We start from the raw sequence: 21,097 nt of genomic DNA on the forward strand, positions 1-21,097 counted from the left end.
GCATCTCACTTTCAGGTACCAAAATTCTGTATTATCTATTATTACTATGATCTAAGTGGTATTCTGTCACTTTTGCCATGTTCCTGCCTTTAAGAATTTAATAGTCTAGTGAGTGTTTATTAGTGCCTACAGGTTCTAAGTATTGGGTTAGACCAACTCCTGTTGTTCATTTGGTATTTACAGTCCTGAAAGGAACTGCTACCCCACTTGAAGCTTACAAAGATCAACTAACTTGTCAATATTTCACCAGAGGACCCAGATTTGAATCTAAATTTGGGTAAGAAGACAGGAACCTGGGCCTTAGGTAAAAGAGGGGAAATATCCTATAAGATTATTGTCTTTGTATTTAAATGTGAATTTTCTTCAGCATACTTATATTCAGCTGTTTGACTTCTGTTTCATATGCAGACATCTCCGGTTATTTTATTTTCTGTGTTCCCTTCTTTATATAGTATGACCTTCTTTACCTGTCCTTTCTCTTCCTCCTGACTTTCTTCTCACTACTTTGTATGAGTCCTTTGGTGCTTGAGGCTTATTCTCATGTAAATAAATTTCTTTACAAATACTTTTTTTTTTATTGTCTAAAGTTTTACATATGTTCCCTTCCCCCCACCCCCCCATTGACAGCTCCCCCACCCCAACCATTCCCACCCTGGGCAAGCCCCCACTGCCCCAATGTCTGTGTCCTTTGGTTATGCTAATATGCATGCATACAAGTCCTTTGTTTGCTCTCTAACACCCCCATCTCCCCTGCCATTTGTCTCTGGATCTATTTTTGTTCATCAAATTATGTTGATCATTATATTCCACATATGAGTGAGATCATGTGGTATTTATCTTTCTCCGACTGGCTTATTTCGCTTAGCATAATGCTCTCCACTTCCATCCATGTTGTTGCAAATGGTAAAAGTTCCTTCTTTTTTATAGTGGTGTAGTATTCCATTGTGTAGGTGTACCACAGTTTTTTAATCCACTCATCTGCTGATGAGTAATCCTACTTCTAGGACTATATCCCAAGAAACCAGAAACACCAATCAGAATGGATATATGCACCCCTATGTTCATAGCAGCACAATTCACCATAGCTAAGATTTGGAAACAGCCTAAGTGCCCATCAGCAGATGAGTGGACAAATAATCTTTTCATATAACATCCCTCTCCTCCCTTTTTCTTAACTTAATCTCCGCTTTCTCTTGGCCTACCACTTCTTTTGGTGCAATTTCTGAGTAAGGACTCTTCATTCTCCCATGTCTTTTTGCTTTCAAGTAGAAGTTGAATCAGCCCACTTCAAATTCCAAATTATTGCTCTTTCATTCTTACATAAAAATTCTTCCTTTGAAATTTGTTCTTCTTCACCGTTTCTCTTTATTACTGTCTCCCTTTTGCTTACTGTTTGCTGATCAAAGCCTTTGGCATTTCTTTCCATTTCTGTCCATTCCAAATTCCACCATCATTCTGGATGACTTCACTGACTAGGTAGGCCATTCATCCAACACAGTAGTTTCATAATTCTTTATTCTTTTCAACTTCAGTGATCTTCATTTCCATTATTTTTTAACATCTTATTCTCATATCTAGATCCTGTGAGGCACTTTGAAATCCTGACTCTTTTTTACTATCAACTGACCACACTCTCCCAGATTTCCAGTGGTGTTCTGTTTCCTTACATAAAATACCTGCTGTTGGACCTTATCAAGTCTCTGGTTTCTGCACTCCTTCTATCTCTCCCCCTCCCAATTTATCAACCAAATAAAACAGATAGTGGCTAATGTAAGTAGAAAAGGAATTTATTAGAAGTTAGTAGGGAGCTCACAGAATCAACAGGGAATCTGGAGAATGAACTTGGACAACACAACTAGCAAAAACCAAGGAGGTTGTATGGCTGAGGTCATGCTACAAGGACAGTTTGGTTAATCTTCTACTGCTGTGCTGAAACTGGACAACCAGTGGGTCCAGGCTGCCTGTCACTATTTAAGCCAATTAAGCAGAGACAGGGTTGAGTCATATATGAGTGTTTATTCCAGTACTGCCGGCAGTATGGGAGAACAGCAGGTCATCCACCAAAATCTGTTCTGCACCCTCCATAAGCAGCTGCTTATATTGGGTAGGAGAAAGGTTACATGGGAAAGTAGGCAAAAGGAAAAAAATGGGAATAATGGTTACTGAGAGATTACAGGCAATGTGGGCTTGGGGCAGGCCATCCTTATTTGGGCAACAATGTTGTTAACCTTTCTGTGATAATAGGCAGTTCTTGGATGAGAATGGACCCCATTCCAAGGTTGACTCCCAGGTCCAAGGTTGACTCCCAGGTCCAAGATTGACTCCCAGGTCCCGGGGGTGTACAACTGCCAGCCAGGTTTGAATGTGCTTTCTATTTTTTAAAAAAATATGTTTTTATGTATTTCAGAGAGGAAGGGAGAGGGAGAGAGAGATAGAAACATCAATGATGAGAGAGAATCGTTGACCGGCTGCTTCCTGCACACGCCCCACCCTGGGGATTGAGCCCGCAACCCAGGCATGAAAACTGATAAAGAAATGCCAAGGAATTGAACCGTTGGTGCCTGGTTCATAGATCGACACTCACCCACTGAGCCATGGAGGGTGAATGTGCTTTTTTTAATCAGAATAAAACAATCATGGTTAACAGAGCATGAATAATATTTCTTACAACTAATAGTCCCCAATATTCTTTTTCTGTCCCTAACAGTACTACTGCCCTTGAACCACTGTTAACTAAATTCTTGCTGTTATTGCTTTTTCCATCCCCATATGTAATTCAAAAACTGTCCCTACTTTTTTGTATTAGCTCCTTAAAATTCAAAATCCTGCACAAGAATATTGATTGGCTGCGCCTGGGTCACATTCCTATTCCTTTACTACCTGAAGACGGAGAGGGAAGATCTAGCCCTTTTGGCTTTTTTAGTGAGATGACATTGTATTCTGTTAATACAATAGGAATTCCCTCAAAATAGGAAGTATTTGGATCCTGGTTGCCAAAAAAACAAAGAAGGGAAAGGAGAGGAAGAGGAGGGGAAAGAGCAGAAGGAGAAGGAGGTGGAAGTTGAGAGGTGGAGGGGGAAGAGGAAGAGGAGAAGGCAGAGGCATCCATCAATGTCTACTTTAGTCTCCTACTGGCTTGGGGTGGGGAGGAACTTTGCTTAAAACTGATCTAACTTCAACCTCCTTATTCTCATTAGAGGATCTTGCTTTGTTTTCTTAAAAATGGTAAACATTAGACCTGAACTCCCTCAGCTTGTTGCCTCTACCTTTAAACATATCTTCAACACTCCTTTCCTACGCCCCTTAGTTATTTTAGTAGAAGAGCGTTCCTTTTCTCATTTGTATTCATGAACTCATCTACTTTTTTCTTCTCCAGAACTTACTGTCATTAATTAAGCCTTTCATCTTTTTAGTTAAGAGTATTTATTAATATCACCTTTATGCCAGACATTGTTCAATGCCAGATATATAAAAATGAACTTGATATAGATGTGAAGGACTTAGTATTTAGTGGGGAAAAACAGACACAAGTACGTAATTGATTGCAGTGCAATGATTTGATCACAATGAAAATTACTTATGTAATTTTTTTAATATCTTCTTTTCTATTAGAATGTCAGCACATCAGTTTTGTTCTCTACTGTGCCTTCACTGTCTACTAGTATATCATAGGTGTTCAATGAATATTATTTCATGAATGAAGAGAAGTGATGTGTAAGCATCGATGACGAGTACTTGGCCTAGTCTAGAGAAGGAGAAGGAAGATGGGTGTCTGTGTGAGTGGAGATCAAAAGAGTGGCTTAAAGACTTACATGTTTGCCCAGCCAGCGTGGCTCAGTGGTTGAGTGTTGAGCTATGAACCAAGAGGTTACGGTTTGATTCCTAGTCAGGGCACATGCCCGGGTGGCGGGCTCGATCTCCAGTGTTGGGCGTGCAGGAGGCAGCAGATCCATGATTCTCTCTCATCACTGATGTTTCTATCTCTCTCTCCTGCTCCCTTCCACTCTGAAACCAATAAAAGTATTTAAAACAAAAAAAAGCAGGGAAAAAATGGGAGAGGACCAGCTTGAGAGAGGAGCAGGAACAAAGGTAGGGAATGGAGGAGAGGTGGATGGTTTGGGCAGTTAAAATAGTTATTAACAGTTAACATCTATTTAATATTTACATACATATTGTAAGTATTTATATATATTTTCTCATTTAATACTTACAATATTCTGTGTTCAAGGCTTTATTCTCATTTTAGAAAAGTATGTTTGAACTTTAGGGAAACTGAATAGCTTGCCCAAGCCCACTTAAGTCTATAAAGGTTAGAGTAGGGATTTGTTTGGGGTTGTTTCTGACTGCAAAGCCTGATGTTCTTTAACACTACCCTAATTAATGTAGTGATTACCAAACTTGGCCCCTCATCAAATCCCCTGAGGTACTTTGTAAAAATACTGGTTCCTGGCTGTATTCAGGATACTGAATCAAGTTAATATAAAGGATATCATTTGAAAGAGTACACTTAAGAGTTAATATCTAGTAAACACTCATAAGAAAGAACACAATAAATGCGTTCTTAATGTTTAACACAAAAAATACTCCTAAGATTCTTATTTTATCAACATTGATAAACCTTTAATCAGTATACAACATATTTTAAATATACATGATCGTCTGAAATGTGGCATCTTTTGTAGTAAAAGTGTGCTTGTTAACTAGTATTTCTGGTATTATTTCACCATCTGATCATCATGTAAAGTGCTTATTTTCACATATGGTCATTTCATTTTTGCTAAATGGGCACTCTATAAAAAATAACATTTTCTAGAACACCTGCTAACATGACATTTCAGTGAAAATAAATATATTATTGCTAATATTTTCCTCCAAGCTTGGCAAAATTTCATAAAACTTACTGAAAACCTACATATTAATTTTAGCTTCATTTAATTTTTGAGATATTATTTCTGATTTTGAATTAGATGTAATCATCCTAGCTCATAAAGAGGGAATATGCAAATTGACCATCACACTGTCACAAAGATGGCGGTGCCCATAGCGGAGGCGGGTTTCTGTAACACAAGATGGCTGCTCCCACAGCAGAGGCTGAGTTCCAGTAACAAGCCTTAAGGAGCAATCAGCAGGGACCTGAGGCTGTGTGGCGCTGGGTCGGGGCATGGGACCTGAGCCTGCACCCCCTGCCCAGTGGGGCTTGACAGGGGGCTTCAGGCCACGCCCCCTAGCCCTGGAGTCAGGCTGGGGACCCCAGGTCGCAACCCCCACCCGGCAGGGCTTGATGGGGGACCTTAGGCCGCACCCCCCGCCCTGGCACCGGGCCAGGGAACCTGAGGCTGTGCCCCCTGCCCTGATGCTGGGCCAGGAGACCTCAGGCTGCTCCCCCTGTCCTGGGCCCGGTGACCTCAGGCCATGCCCCCGTCCCGGTGCTGGGCCGGAGGACCTGAGGGTGTGCTGGGGGACCTGAGGCTGCGCCCCCCACCGGTGGGGCTTGATGAGGGACCTGAGGCTGCACTCTCCCTCCCCCCTCCCCCGCCTGGCGCCAGGCCAGGGGACCTGAGGCTCTGCCCCCTACTTGGCAGGGCTTGACGGGGATGGGGCTGGCCGGGTCTGGGTCTCATACGATTTTGAGGCACCGTGAGTGGGAGGGGACTTGACTCTGAGTCCCATGGCACTCTCCGGCCTCTGACAGGAGGAAGGTTTTCACATACATTTTACTAATTTTCTTTCATCTCTGACACTTCTATTATAGAGAAAGGGCAAATAGCAATATTAAAATATTTCCTCTAATTAATCCTCTTTTAATGTGCACAAATTTCGTTCACTGTGCCACTAGTGAATTAAATAGAATTACTTGGATTACCAACCAACCAGTTTCTCATATATACCAAGGGTATAGTTTAAACATGTTCTGTAGCAAGACATTATTTCCAGAGTACAATGATGAATTATGGCTTTATTTACATTTCTGTATTTTTAAAAAATATTTTTATTGATTTCAGAGAGGAAGGGAAAGAGAGAGAGGTAGGCTGCTCCCCCGCATGCCCCACACTGGGTATAGAGCTCACAACCTGGACATGTGCCCTAACAAACCCTGACCTCCTAGTTCATAGGTCAGTGTTCAACCACTGAGCCAATCAGGCCAGGCTTTACACTTCTATTGACATGACTAATCAAGAGTTAAGGTTAAGTAAGATTTTTGCCTGGTGAAGGGGAACTGAGTATGGATCTTTAAAAAACATTTTTAAGATCTCAGTAAACATATTTTTTCATTTGTGGTGGCCATAGTCAATACAATGCTTTTTAAAACAAAAGTGATTAGTCCTTACAGTAGAGAAGAATAAACCAAACCCTGGTCCATGACCACATAAGCATGTTTCAGAGGGGTTTTTCCTTTAGTTGAGAGGGCTAAATGACATCTAAATTCTCTTTCATCTTGAGATTCTGTGGTTTTTAATTGATTTTATTTCTGCACTGACCTAAGTTTGACATTAGCCAAACACTTCATGGAAGTTTCTAAAAATTTGTATAACATCTTAATTTGTTGTGTGTTAATAACTAATGAAGATATATGGATTCCAGTTAGTACTTTTGCGGCAAAATGGCACCATAATGTTACTGGCGATTGGACCTAGGTTCAGCAACCTCGGTACTTGAGCTCTGGCTAAGAAAGAATTCAGAGCCAAGACTCAAATACAAGTAAAAGTTTATTTAGAAAGTCACAGAGTGCCAGGCTGGAGTGACTCAGTTTGCTGAGCGTCATCCCATGCACCGGAAATTGCTGGTTGGATTACCAATCAGGGTACATGCCTGGGTTGTGTGTTTGACCCCCAGTTGGGGAGTGTACAGAAGGACACTGATTGGTTTTTCTCTCTCACTTCAGTGTCTCTCTCTCTGTCTCTCTCAGCATGCCCTTGGGTGAAGATTAAAAAAAAATAAATAATTAAAGTTAAAAAAAAAAGGCACAGAGGTAGAGGAAGTGAGCTGTGGAAGAAGTGAGCCAGCTGGGCTTTGTGGGCTCAGGAAATAAGTTACAGAGGCAAAAAAATGGGCCTTTGGAATTTAGGAGAAAGCAAGCAAGATGTACACGCCTGGGGGGAAGGAGAGGGCAAAAGGCGAGGGGCACACTCCAGAGAGAAAGAGCATACTGAGTCCTCCATCCTGAGGGGTTTTATTTGCCCTCTAAAGGCTGAGGGAGATCTTAGGGAAAGTCCCAGGGGAGGATCTCAATGGAATATTCATCTGTTTTCCAGGTGTTGTTCTTTTGGGATTGTGGTTCCTACTTATCGGTTGGTGCTAGGTTAGGAGGTCATCAGTCATCACAGCTGGTCCTAAAGTCAGCCATGGCATGTGTGGTGCCACCTCTCCCCCCCTCTCCTTACCCCCTCTGTTAGCCTTGCTGCCTTTCTGGGCCTGGAGCTGAAACACAACTGAGGCATGGTTTGACCAGAACTCTGTCAATAGACCGGAGACTTTATTCCTACGGTTATTTGATGTGGGTCAGAACCTCATTGTCTTGAGGGATTAATGCTTAAGGGAGTGGTCATGCAGGAGCTTGCATGGAAGTCCTTTGAGGCTATTCTCCGGCTCCTGTGTTTCTCCTCTACGGGAGTCTACCACGTGACTAGCGACATGCCAGGGGAGGAAAGTCGGGGGAGGGTCTGAACATCGATATGAAAGTCAGGGTGTCTAAACCTCCAGACCAGCAGTATCCTAGGGGAGGAAAGGTCATCTTGGGGGTGAGGTCCTTGTTTTCCCAGTTGTGCCCATTGCTAGGCACCCGGGGCTTTCCATCCTGGTGATATTCCTTCCATCCTGGTGATATTCCATACCAGGCCTATTGCTCTTGCTCTGCTCATGTCTGTCTGTCTACTACTGTACCAATTTATACAAATATATTGAGAAGCACAGAATTTTTTTACTCAGTGATTATTCATTTGTTCACATACATTTTATTCTAATGAATATATAGGCTAAAAATATATTTCTTAAAACAATAATTTCCTTAGGTACTGCATTTGTTATATCCTATATAATAATAGACAAATATGCAAATTGACCATACCTCCGACACATCCACAAGCCACGCCCACAAGCCACGCCCACCATCCAATCAGAGCGAGTATGCAAATTAACCCAAACCAAGATGGCTACAGCCACAGGGAGCAAGGTTTCCTAGGTAACAGAGGAAGCCAAGCTTTCTGCCAGCCGTTGCAGGCCTAAGCCTCCACTCAAGATACAAAGTTTCAATTATAGAAGGTAAACAAATTCAAACAAATGGTGGAAGAATGGAGCTTGAGAGAGCAGGCCAGGGTTGCCGCCAGCAACAGGGGAAGCAAAGCTTTCCACACTCCCTGGCCAGGCCCACCCGCTTAAGGCAACAAAGTTTCAATTATAACCCCAACACAAATGCCTGCGGGCCTCGGAGGGAGCCCCAGGCTTGGCTCTGCTCCAGGCTACAAAGTTTCAATTGTAGAAGGAAAATAAATTCCAGATACCAGGGCCTCTGCTTGCATTGCCAGAGGGCGTGGCCTGCCTGCAAACCACCACAGGCCCCTCACTCAGGCCGACCCACGCCCCAAGGGTACCCCACCCTGATCAGGGACACCCTTCAGGGCAAACCAGCTGTCCTGCCCCCATGTGGACACAGGATGGCCACCACAAGATGGCCAGCAGGAGAGGGCAGTTGGGAGGCACCTGGCCTGCAAGGGAGGGCAGTTGGAGGTGATCAACCCTGCAGGAGAGGGCAGTTAGGGGTGACCAGGCCGGCAGAGGAGGGAAGTTGGGGGCAAACAGGCTGGCAGCAGAGTGGTTATGGGGTGATCAGGCTGGCAGGCAGAAGCGGTTAGGGGCAATCAGGAAGGCAGGCAGGCAAGCAGTTGGGAGCCAGCAGTCCTGGATTGTGAGAGGGATGTCCGACTGCCCGTTTAGGCCCGATCCCAGGGATCGGGCCTAAACGGGCAGTCGGACATCCCTTGAGGGGTCCCAGATTGGAGAGGGTACAGGCTGGGCTGAGGGACAACCCCTCTCCGTGCACGAATTTCGTGCACCGGGCCTCTAGTAGTCTAATAATCCTCAAGATTTTCTTCTATATAAAAGTTATTTTTTCATGAGATATTTTAAAATCAGAGGCATTGTTTCAGGTGTTGTTTTGAAATGTTGATTTGAGCAGTGTAAGTTGCCAAATATTTTTGCAACCACTAATATCCATTATTTAGACATCATGCAGAGACAATTGTTATAGTTTTACTTTCATTTAAATTTGAATAGTTTAAATATATTTTTATGACAATAAAAATTTCTAAAGCTTATTAATCTGTCACATGAAAATATTAATAGTTTAATATAACTTTCTGACATGTTATGTATCATGGTATTTTAGCCATGCTTTGGCAAGAATATACACAGTCAGTCTGACTATAATTTTCATGAAAAGGGCAAGAAGGGGAAAGTGATGTTTTAGTTTGGGTTTGGCTTGCTGGTTGGCTTTACTATCTGGAACCTTGGATAATAGTGTTCAGAATGAGTATTAGAATTGTTAAACCCATTTTATTGTGTAATATGTATGCCCTTTAATTTTATAACCAACAACACATTTTAATTAGGATGCAGTGTATTACCATTTTTTAAGTGCAGTTCAGTGACATAAAGTACACATTGTTGTGCAACCATTGCCACCATCTATTTTCAGAACTTTTTCATCATCCCAAACAGAAACTTTGTACCCATTAGATAGTAACTCCCAAACCCCACTCCTGGCAACTTTTTTTTCTCTATGAGTTTGACTATAAATGGATACCTGTAATGGATTTAAGCAGTACTTAACCTTCTGTGTCTGGCTTATTTCACTTAATGTCTTGAAGACATTCATTCATTTTGTAGCATGCATCAGAATTTAAATTCTTTTTAAGGCTGAGAAGTATTCCATGCAATGTATATACAGCATTTTGTTTATCCATTCATCCATATATGGACCTTTGGGTTGTTTCCACTTTTTGGCTACTGTGAATAATGCTGTTGTGAGCATTGGTATGCAAATATCTGCTCGAGTTCCTGATTTCAACTCTTTTGGGTGTTCATCCAGAAGTGGACTTTCTGGGTCATTTGGTAATTTGATGTTTAACTTTTTGAGGAACTGCTGTACTGTTTTCCAAGGATGATGCTATTATTATCACCATTTAAGTTGAGGAAACAGGCACAGAGAAACTCAGCCACTTGCCCAAGATCTCACCGCTAGTATGTAGAAGAGCCAAGTTTGAGCCTAGATGTCTAGCTCCAGGGCTAGTGCTCTTAATCAGATTACTGTACCTACTATCTCTGTTGTATCAGTTTTAGCAATAATGGACATTATGCCCTCCTAATTGGGGAAGATTGGCTGATATCAATCTTTTGAGAATTGGACTATATCAAACCAATATTTTATTCCTAATACTAGAGGCCCGATGCATGAAGATTCATGCCAGAATGGGCCTTCCTTCCCGTGGCTGCCAGCACCATCTTCGCTCTGGCCCGGAGCTGCCTTTCTGCCTTCCCATGCTGCCCAGAAGCCCGGAGCTGCTGGGGCGGTGCAGAACACCTGCGTTGTTGCCACGGTGATGACGCAAGCATCCCTGCCTGCCCCCAGCCCCTCGGCGCCTGCATATGCAAATTAACCCGCCATCTTTGTTGGGTTAATTTGCATACTACTGATTGGCTGGTGGGCGTTGCAAACATACGGTCGATTTGCATCTTTCTCTTAGTGTAGATTTCCCTTTTGGGGTTGATTTTTTACATGACTAAATTGTTATAATTTGTACTCTTAAAAGTTTTCTAGAACAGTTCTAGATAATTATACAGGAAAGTCCCTTTCTTTCCTAGTTATTTGAGTGTTTTATCATAAAAAAATGTTGAATTTTGTCAAATACTTTTTCTTTGTCAATTGATAGGACCCTGGTTTGTTTTTTTTCCTATATTTTATTAATGTGGTGTGTTACATTGATTGATTTTTATGCATTCTTGGGATTAATCTCATTTGGTCATGTTGTATAATCCCTTTTATATATGGCTGGATTTGATAATACTATTTTGTTGAGGATTTTTGTGTCTATATTCATAAGGGATATTGGTTATAGTTTTCTTCTGATATCTTTTTTTTTTTTTTTTTTTGTAACATTGACCTTATCATATGCATTGGGAAGTATTTCCTCCTCTTCAATTTTGGATGAGTTTGTAAAGGATTCAGTTAATTCTTTAATCTATACACTTTAGATGTGGCACCATATACTATATGTTTGCATCTTAAATTTATGATTAGGAGCATACGTCACAAAAATACATTCAACAATAAACAAATGGAGACATGTTCTGCACTGTGATATGTAACTTGCACTTTCAATATTGGAAAAGTAGAATAGAAGGCACGTAAAGAAGTCTGATGAGATTGCTTTTCTCAATATATTGATTAATTGCAGGATAGATAAGGATCTGTTGTTAAGCTATTTTATAGCAATTTTTACCCTTTGAGTATAGGTACATTAACAAATGATGGAAGGGCATGAAATAATGGCAATATATTATCATATACAGTAGTATTTTGGAAATTTTTACTCTCTATCCTATACTAAGACTTTTTGAGAATATTTCTACCACACAGGTTTTCTGGTCAATAGTTAAGTAACTTGGCTTTGGAAAGGTAAGATTGGGAATTATCATAGAGTTGAGAAAATTTTGGCTATTAATACTTTAAAACATTATTTCGCTACAAAAATTTTAAGCAAACATTTCAGATTGAAATCCTTTGGCAGGAAAATAAATGTCTGGAAACCTACCCTTAATTTATTAATGTGCTTCCAAATAAAATGTTTATTTTACAGGGACACATTTGATTTAAAGCCAGTATATGTATTGGTTTCTTTACACATGAAAACTTATTGAAGACATTAAGTGAGGAATTACTGTGCTAAGGTAAACTTAGAAATTCATCTTTCACTTTAATCAAGTCATAATAAATTTTAGATGGCTCAGCCATTATGGCCCAGGGGTTGATCTGACCCATGCACCAGGAGTTTGCTAGTAACCCAGGGGTGGGGGCCCATGCAGGAGGCAGCTAATCAATGTTGAGGTCTCTCCCTCATCCATGTTTCTATCTCTTTCTTCCTCTCAGTTCCTTTCTCTCTAAAATCAATAAAAACTTTAAAATAAAGAAAAATTAAGTTTTAAATAAAATAAATTTTGGATGGATCAGAGTAAATATATTTTTTAATTGTAGAAGAAAAAAGAATTGACTATTCATCAAACATTCAGAAAAAGGATGATTTTTGTCCCTCCTTCTTGTTCTTTTAAAGAATAAGTTTCTTTTTCTTCTCTCTCTCCTGTTTTTTAAAAAATAAATGCAAGTTGTAATGTGTTCTTCCCACAACCCATTGAATTGTCTTGCATATACACGGGGGGACGTATATTCTGTATTTAGACAAAAATGAAACATTAGAATAATTCCCCTCTAAAGAAGTTTTGGGTAAAATGAACATCATTTGTACTTGACTTAGGAATGTGACACTAGCACAGTATAAGAAAGTGTACCATAGCTTTGCGGTAGGCTGCCTTGGGGTGGTTTTCTATCAGCATCAGTGGAAATATTCACAACTGCAATCGAGAGTTGGACTGAGTACCCTCTGATATTCCTGCTAAGATTCTAACTCAGGAACAGCTGAGTGGAGAATTGCACAGGGCAGAGTAGGAGGGGAGGGGCGTGGAACTTCCACGATACTCCTCCAGGACCTCCACTTGTTCACCAACCCAGGATATGTTTCTAAACTTTATAAGAAATCTCAACAGCTGTGACTACCTAAGAATGAAAGATAATGGACTTTAAAGATGTTCTTAAATTTAAAAAGCAGATATCAGCTTTGTGCAATGGCAGTGTTCTAACCAGTGTGATCATCCCCAGGTACTATCATGAGTAATAGGAACCTTTCCAGTGCCTCACACAAATTCAGATGTATTCAACTCATTGTATTTCAGTTAGGTAAGAAGACAATACACAAGGGTGCATTGTGCAAGATTGATCATTGAATAATAATTATAATAATGAAAAATCAGAAACCTAAATGCCTACAATTTGGTGTTTTGTTAAATAAATTATGATAAAGCTCTAATACAATGCCAGTCACTAAAATCTACACTAATAAAAAAGAAAGATGCAAATTGACCGTACCTTCGCTATGCTCACCAGCCAATCAGGAGTGAGTATGCTAATTAACCTAACAAAGATGGTGGGTTAATTTGCATACATAGGCGCCGAGCAGCCAGGGGTGGGGCAGGACGCAGGCATTCTGCACTGTCCCAGCAGCTCCAGGCCTCTGGGCATCATGGGAAGGCAGAAAGGTGGCTTCCACTGGAGTGAAGACGGTGCCGGCAGCCAGGGGAAGGAAGGCTCATTCTTGCATGAATCTTCGTGCATCGGGCCTCTAGTGATAATATAATATTTTTTGAGAGTGAAAGACGCTCACAGTTTATTGTTGAAAAATTGGATTACAAAAAGACAACGAGTAGTTAACTCTGTGGTAGGATTTGAAATGATCTTTACTGAATCTAAACTCTAACATATCCTTTTCTTCCTCCAGTAATCATGATAATCAGAAAGGGTATAGGACCATTTTTATTTTAGAAAAACTAATCCAAACTGACCTGGAAAATTATTTGCACTTAGTATGACACAAGATTAAGTATTTAAAAAAAATCTTTATTCTTGAAAGTATTACATGCCCTGGCCAGTTTGGTTTAGTGGATAGAGCGTCAGCCTTTGGATCAAAAGATCCTGGTTTCGATTCCTGTCAAGGGCATGTACCTCAGTTGCAGGCTCCTCCCCGGCCTGGCCCTTGGTCAGGGCATGTGCAGAAGGCACCAATTGATGTGTTTCTCTCACATTGATATTTCGATGTCTTTCCCTCCTCCACTCACTATAAGGATCAGTTGGAAAGGTATCCTCAGGTGAGGATTAAAAATAAATTATTATATATGTCCCCCATTGACCCCTTCCAGCCTACTGGTTAAATCTTTATTATTTAAAGAGCGCAAAAAATTTAAGAAAAAAATGGAGGAACTTATGGAGAACATGAACAGATAATATATAACAAAATAGAGGTGATAAACAAACCTATGGATCATTATTCAGATTCATTTGTAATCAAAGAAGTGTAGATTAAAATGAGATGACATTTACTTTTACTGTTAAATCAGCAAAAGTTGTTCACTGCCTGTAAGAAAAATTAATATCAATAATTGTAGTATATTCCTTTGGTACTATTAAAAATGGAAGATTATGGAGATGATGTTGCAGCCTGGAAAAAACATAACATTTGAGTGAAATAATTAGGAATTAAAGTATTTAAACTAGTTAGGTGGAGTAGGGAATGAGAGAGCAGGATCCCTCAAGTGAGAAAAATCTGTGTTCAGTCCAATTCTGCCGCTTAGTAATTCTCTAATTTTGGGCCAGTGTATGAACCTCTCTGAGCTTCGATTTTTTCTTCTTCTAAAAATGAGATGCTTACCTCTCTGATTGTAAATGTAGACATAGCACCTGACCAGAATCTGATATAGTGTTCATTCAGTAAGTTTTTGTTGAATGAATGAATGTGGTTACTAAGTGCTATATATAGCAGGTGTGTATGAAGAAAGATTAGAGGAAAATACAGGAAAATGATGGTGCTTATGTAGGGTAAAGGGAATATGAGTTAAATGACATTTTCCCCTATTTTCTATAATTTATGATATTTATAATTAAAATAATTATTAAACTCTTACTTTTTAAGATCTTTTTCTTTTGGGTGTCCTATTGTACTTACTATCTGAACAACAAATCTTGAGACTTGATTGCATTTAAAATATATTTCCCACACCTTGGTGTCAACCTCAACCCCTTTCTTTCTCTCTGCACCTTATATCAAACCTATCAGCAAGTCTTGTGGCTCTGCCTTTAGAATATACACTGAGTGGCCAGATTATTATGATCTCTGAATGCATAATAATCTGGCCACTCAGTGTATATCCTATATAATAAAAGGTTAATATGCAAATTGTCCCCTCGACCAGGAGTTCAACCAGCAGGCAGGCCGGCCAACCGCCCATGTCCCCTCCCCCTGGCCAGGCTGGCTGGACCCCACCCATGTACAAATTCATGCACCGGGCTTCTAATATATATATATATATATATATATATATATATATATATATATATATACACACACACACACACACACACACACATATGCCCCAAGTGGCCAGATTATTATGTGTTCAGAGATTATGCGTTCAGTGTATATCTGAAATCCTACCATTTCTCACCATTTCCACTGCTACCATTCTGGTAAAAGTCACCATCATTCTCTCACCTGGAATTGCAATAGCCTCCTACCTGGTCTCTTTGACTCCACCCTTGTTCCTTTCCAGATTTTTAGAGAGAGAGGAAGGGAAAGGGAGAGAGAGAAACATTGATTTGCTGCCTCCTGCATAACCCCTACCAGGGATGGAGCCCACAAGCCAGGCATATCCCCTGACTGGGAATTTAACTGGTAATCTTTCAGTGCACGGGGCAGTGCTCACCAACTAGTCACACCAGCCCAGGCTCTAGTATATTCTTTTTTTTTTTTTTTAATGTATTTTATTGCTTTTTTACAGAGAGGAAGGGGGAGGGATAGAGAGTTAGAAACATCGATGAGAGAGAAACATCGATCAGCTGCCTCCTGCACACTCCCCACTGGGGATGTGCCTGCAACCAAGGTACATGCCCTTGACCGGAATCGAACCTGGGACCCTTCAGTCCACAGACCAATGCTCTATCCACTGAGCCAAACCAGTTAGGGCTCTAGTATATTCTTAACACAATAGCCAAAGCAAATATAAGCCAGGCCATATCACATCACTTCCTAGAAACCTGTAGTGATTTCTCATCTCATTGAAAGTAAAAGACAAAATCCTTAATGTAGCCCCTGTGTAGAATCTGTCCTCCACCCCAAAACTCATCTTTTCTGACCTTATTTCTTGCCATTCTGCTTTTCTGTTCTCTCTGCCTAAAAATTATTCTTGCAGTAATTTATTTATAGGGCTCTTTCCCCTCCTTTGGTTTGCATAGACGTCAACTTATGAAGTAGGCCTTCCCAAGCCATCATACCACCCTTCCCTCCACCCACACACCTAGCACTCTTCACATCCCTTCCCTGCTTTGTTTTTCCAGCACCATTGGACTTACTTTAAATCTTTTACCAAATATGTGTAAGCTTATGTATCTCCCCCAATAAAAAAATCCCAGGGAGCCCTAGCCGGTTTGGCTCAGTGGATAGAGCGTCAGCCTGTGGATCAATAGGTTCCGGGTTCGATTCTGGTCAAGGGCACATACCGTGGTTGCAGGCTTCCCTGTCTGGGCCCTGGTTGGGGTGTGCGTGGGAAGCAACCAATTGATGTGTTTATCTCATATCAATATTTCTCTCTCCCTTCCCCTCTCTCTTCCATTCTCTCTGAAATCAATGGAAAAATATCCTCGGGTAAGGATTAAAAGAAAAAAATCTCACAGAGGCAGAGATTTTTGTCTGTTTTGTTCCTTGCTATAACCTGAACACCTAGAATAGTGTCTAGTACGTAGTAGGCACTCCATAAATATTTATTAATTAAATTACTTTTTAATTGTCTCAAAACCAGTTGTTGCTTTTGTATGCTTCCCATCCCCCAACTTTAGCCCTCCTCAAGTGTAGGAAAAGCAAGGCAGATGAGCAACTAGTGCACCCCAATCAATATCAGTGGCACTGAATCCTTGGCCTCTCAGGCTGCTGCTTGAGATAGAGGGTAGGCTGTGTGGGAAATGTTCTATATCTTTATCTGGGTGGTGGCTCCATGGCTCCATGACTAAGTACTTGTGTAAAAACTCATGAAGCTGTGCATTTAAGATTAATGCACGTTTGGTACTAAAAAGGTCTAAAAAAGTTTGTTCCCTTCTTTGAGATCGCCTGAGGAAGTTAAACACGCTAAGTGACAGATTAAGATGATTAGGAAGGAGTTCTGCATATTCTTTCTTACTGAGAATTTCTAGTTTATTGAAAATTTTCTGTTGAATTCAAAATTAAAGTAAAATAATTTTTATTTCCTTTGTCTTTTACAGAGATAGTAGTAGCAGACTTGCAAAGAAAAATCAAAGAGGCTTTTGAAGTGTTTGACCATGAGCTGAATAATACAGTGGATGTGAGGTTTGGAAATATTTTCTTTGTTCTTATTCTAAATTACTGATATAACTCATAAAATAGAAGAAGGCTCTTTTTTCTTTTTCTTTCTTTTTTTTTTTAACATTCCTTGGATTTATCATGCTATTTTAAGTATTTATGTTGCGGTGCCCTGTAAAAGGTCTTTTGCTAACTACTGCTTCAGATCCATGCTGTTTCTTATTCTTTATGGTCTGGTGAAAAGAATATATCTGCACTGCCTGTTCCAAACTAATTCTGTGAGTTAGAGAAACTACTGTAGCTTTAGTGCTAGACACAAAGTTGGCATTCAGTAAATATTTGTTGAGTGAATGAATAGAATTTTATTTTAAAACTAGAAGCCCAATGCACGAAGATTAGTGCAAGAACAGGCCTTCCTTTCCCTGGCTGCCGGCACCCCCTTTCTGCTCGGGAGCCGCCTCTTTCCGCTCCGGTCCCGCTTTCCCATGCTGCCCATAGGCCCCGCCGTGGCCGCTTGGTGCCTGTGTATGCAAATTAACCCACCATCTTTGGTTAATTTGCATACTCACTCCTGATTGGCTGGTGGGCGTCACAAAGGTATGGCCAATTTGCATCTTTCTCTTTTATTCGTGTAGATGAGTAGGTATGTATTACCAAGCCGTGAATGGGAAATTACACTGATTAATAATGCTTAAGGAGGGAAACACGTCCCAAGTAAAATAACAAAAAGAAGCAAAAACAAAAGAACGTAAAATGATGAGAGAAAGACATGAATACCAGTAGATCTAGAATGGAGGACAGGAAACAAAGAGTAGTTTGAGACCAGAAAAAAATAAAGGCAGAAGGCAGCAGAGACATCCATGGGTGTAATAGAAGTTGTAGGATCCATGCCCCCATTCTGTGTTCCTTCCCCTTACTCTGCTTTGCACACATTGAAAGATTTAATGGAAACTGTTACCACAGTGGATAGAGAGGAGGTCAGGTGGTGTCTCCGCATTGTTTTAGAAGGAAACTCAAGGATAGTGAACTTTCTGTTTGGGCAGCAAGCAGCCATTTGGCAGTGCTGAGTTTGGAATTATTTAGACCTTTCACAACAATGAAAAATGTTTCAGTCAATTGATTTAGTAAATGTTAGGGTTGCCGAAGGAGGCCTGCATGGGGCCAAAAGTGGTAAGGGATTATAAATTAGCTAGGCCATCTGGAGACCAGATGGGCTGAGCCCCCAAATGGCGCCAGCACCTAGGGGTGGGGGAGGCAGAGGTTTTCAAGGACTCCAGGCTTTTTCGGGCTCAGTGGTTGAGGGTTGGCCTATGAATCTGGTGTTCATGGTTCAATTCCAGGTCAGGGCACATAACCCAGATTGCAGGCTCAATCCCCAGTGTGGGGTGTGTGGGAGGCAGCCAGTCAATGATTCTCTCTCATCGTTGATATTTTTATCTCTCCCTCTCCCTTCCTCTCTGAAATCAATAAAAAAAAATATATATTTTTTTAAAATAGGGAATTTGGCAGAGACATGAGGGGATGCATGTACAGGGAGGAAAGACCAAGTGAGGACACTGAGAAGATGGCCGTCTGCAAACCAAGGAGAGAGGTCTCAGAAAAACCAACCTTGCCAACACCATGATCCTGGAGTTCAGCCTCCAGACTGAGAACATAAATGCTGTTCAGTCTGGTATTTTACTCTGGTAGCCCTGGCAAACTAATAGTGAGGATCATGATGATGGTGGTGGTGCTTTCTCATAAAGTTAGCTCATATGTGTACTTACTTCTGTGTGTGTGTGCTTTCTCCCGCTTGATTGTGCATTCCATGGTTAGAGCAGGGACCTTGTCTGTCTAATTCTTGACAGTAACCTCAGTCAGTGCCTAAGGAGTGCCTGAGCCATAGGAGATCCAGGGTTCTTCATTTGGGGGCTGCAAACTCTAGCACATAGGACAGTGCAAGAAATAATAATGTAACAAGTTAGAACCAGAGGGTTTGCTGAAAGCATATTTTAGTAGCAGAAAAATGACTGTCACTTCCTTAGAGGGATATTTGGAAAAAGAGGCTTTTTTTTTTTTTTTTTTAAATAGTTCTGCAAATAAGGAGATTTAGCCATTATTTGAACTTCATTTCATGGCTTTGTCAAAATAAGATTAATCTGTGAAAAATGCCTTCCTTGAGGGCAAGGTTTTCTCTGTGTTTTCTGCTCTACTATAAGTGGTTCTAGGCACATAGTAGTGTGCAATAAATATTTATTAAATGAATGAAAATAATTTCACATCTTTTTTCCTTCTTAAGAATTTTTAAATTGCTTTTAATAGTCTCTCATCCTTAGCCCAATGTCAGTTATTCCACAGAGGGTAAAATACTTTGCCTGTTCTTTTCTCCTTAGAATTGCATCAGTTGTCTTGAATCAGGTCTTCACTTTTTGATGTTTTGACCTTAGATTGCCCTTAAACTGAAGTCTCACAACCTAGCTCAATGGCACTGGCTCCCCCTTGTGTCAGAAACGCGGTACCACACACACTGAAGGCTGGCTTGCCAAGAATCAACCTGCCCCTCCCATCCCCCTCAAACATTTTAAATGGCCCAAATGCTATACATAAATCAAATGGTGATGTCACTCTTGGGCAACCTTATTGTGCCTCATTTGTTGTGAAATGATTTGTCTCCATGTTTAGTACTGTCTGTATACTCCAAGTACAGAAACAAATTCTTAATATTTAACCACAAAGGCTTTTGGAGTTAGTTTGTAGTTCATACCAAGAATTAATGGCCTGATCTTTTTCTGGCCTCTGTTTTTTCTTGCCCTGCTCCTTTTTCCGTAGCTGACTTTTGGGAGCCTTACTACGCCTCAGTTAGCTGTATGGTTCTCCCAGAATGGCCAGGTTCCCAGCTCCATCCAGAGGCCATCTGGAGTTCTTCAGGGCCCACCTGACCCCTCTGCTGCGTTCCCAGGTCTGGACACAAAGTTGCAGAGTGAAAGGAGCTCACAGGTTCACCATATTCTGTCCTCCGGGCGTGTTTCAGGACATGAGAGCAGGAGAGCCTGAGTCATCTGTGTTCCTGCTCTAATTTCCCTTTCCTCTCCTCCCAGGGACTCTGTGCAGGAACTTGGGAGGCCTCCTGAAAGAAATGCACTCATTCCATTGCCTTTTGAGGAAGGAGCACATTTGAGAAGAACGGCCTGTTAGTGTTTAAACATCGCCTCCCTTCCTCTACCTCTGTCCTTGGTTCATGTTCTTCTTAGTCACCCTCTACTTGGCCTTGACTGGGCAGGGCCATCAGCCAGCCTTCTTGGGCCAGAGGTCACTCTGACCGTTTGGCTGGGAACTGCTCATCTTTTGAGAGCCTGAGCCCAGTGCTCAGTACAAGTCAGTCATGCAGCCCGGCTCTCAGCCTGTGGCAGCAGGAGCAGTTCACAGCGCTGCCTTCCTCATTGTTCCACCATCTCTCCTCATACTTCTTATTTCCTGCAAGGAACAGAAGACCCTTAGCAGCCTCATCTCAGCTCATACTGCGTGGATTTTAATCTATTCAGTGTTCCCAAGTTTCCAATTTCAGTTCCACAGTGCGGAGTAAACAGGTGTAACTCACTGTGAAACTGAAGGTTAAGGCATCCTTGATAATCAACATTGCAAGCCAAAGTGGTAAAAATAGTATAACACAAAAAAGCCAGTTGTTTTATAAGTAGTTTATAAAAGGCAGGATTTCTTTTATTATTCCTTATTACTTTGGTTTTGATTGTTGAGACTGAAATGTGCTTATGTGTATTTTTTTAATAAACACTTTTTCATAAAAAAATTTCAAACTTCTAGACAAATAGAAAGAATGGTGTACCAAACTGCTATGCACTTTCACCTAGATTCCCCAGTTCTCAACCTTTTGCCAAGTGAGCTCTTGCTTGCATGGACTCACTCTCTGTCTCTCT

The 21,097-nt window shown here is 41.0% G+C and overlaps 1 protein-coding gene across 1 annotated transcript in view; it reads left to right on the top strand.

Annotated features, from left to right (window-relative positions):
• Positions 1-21,097, top strand: part of EFCAB2 (EF-hand calcium binding domain 2) — a 66,302-nt gene that overhangs the window by 17,978 nt on the left and 27,227 nt on the right. The window contains exon 2 of the mRNA XM_054713083.1: positions 17,129-17,213. Coding sequence (XP_054569058.1) covers positions 17,129-17,213 — 85 coding nt within the window. The remainder of the gene's footprint in view (positions 1-17,128; positions 17,214-21,097) is intronic.

This window comes from Eptesicus fuscus, chromosome 24 (assembly GCF_027574615.1).
Source record: "Eptesicus fuscus isolate TK198812 chromosome 24, DD_ASM_mEF_20220401, whole genome shotgun sequence".
In the NCBI taxonomy this organism is placed as follows: Eukaryota; Metazoa; Chordata; class Mammalia; order Chiroptera; family Vespertilionidae; genus Eptesicus; species Eptesicus fuscus.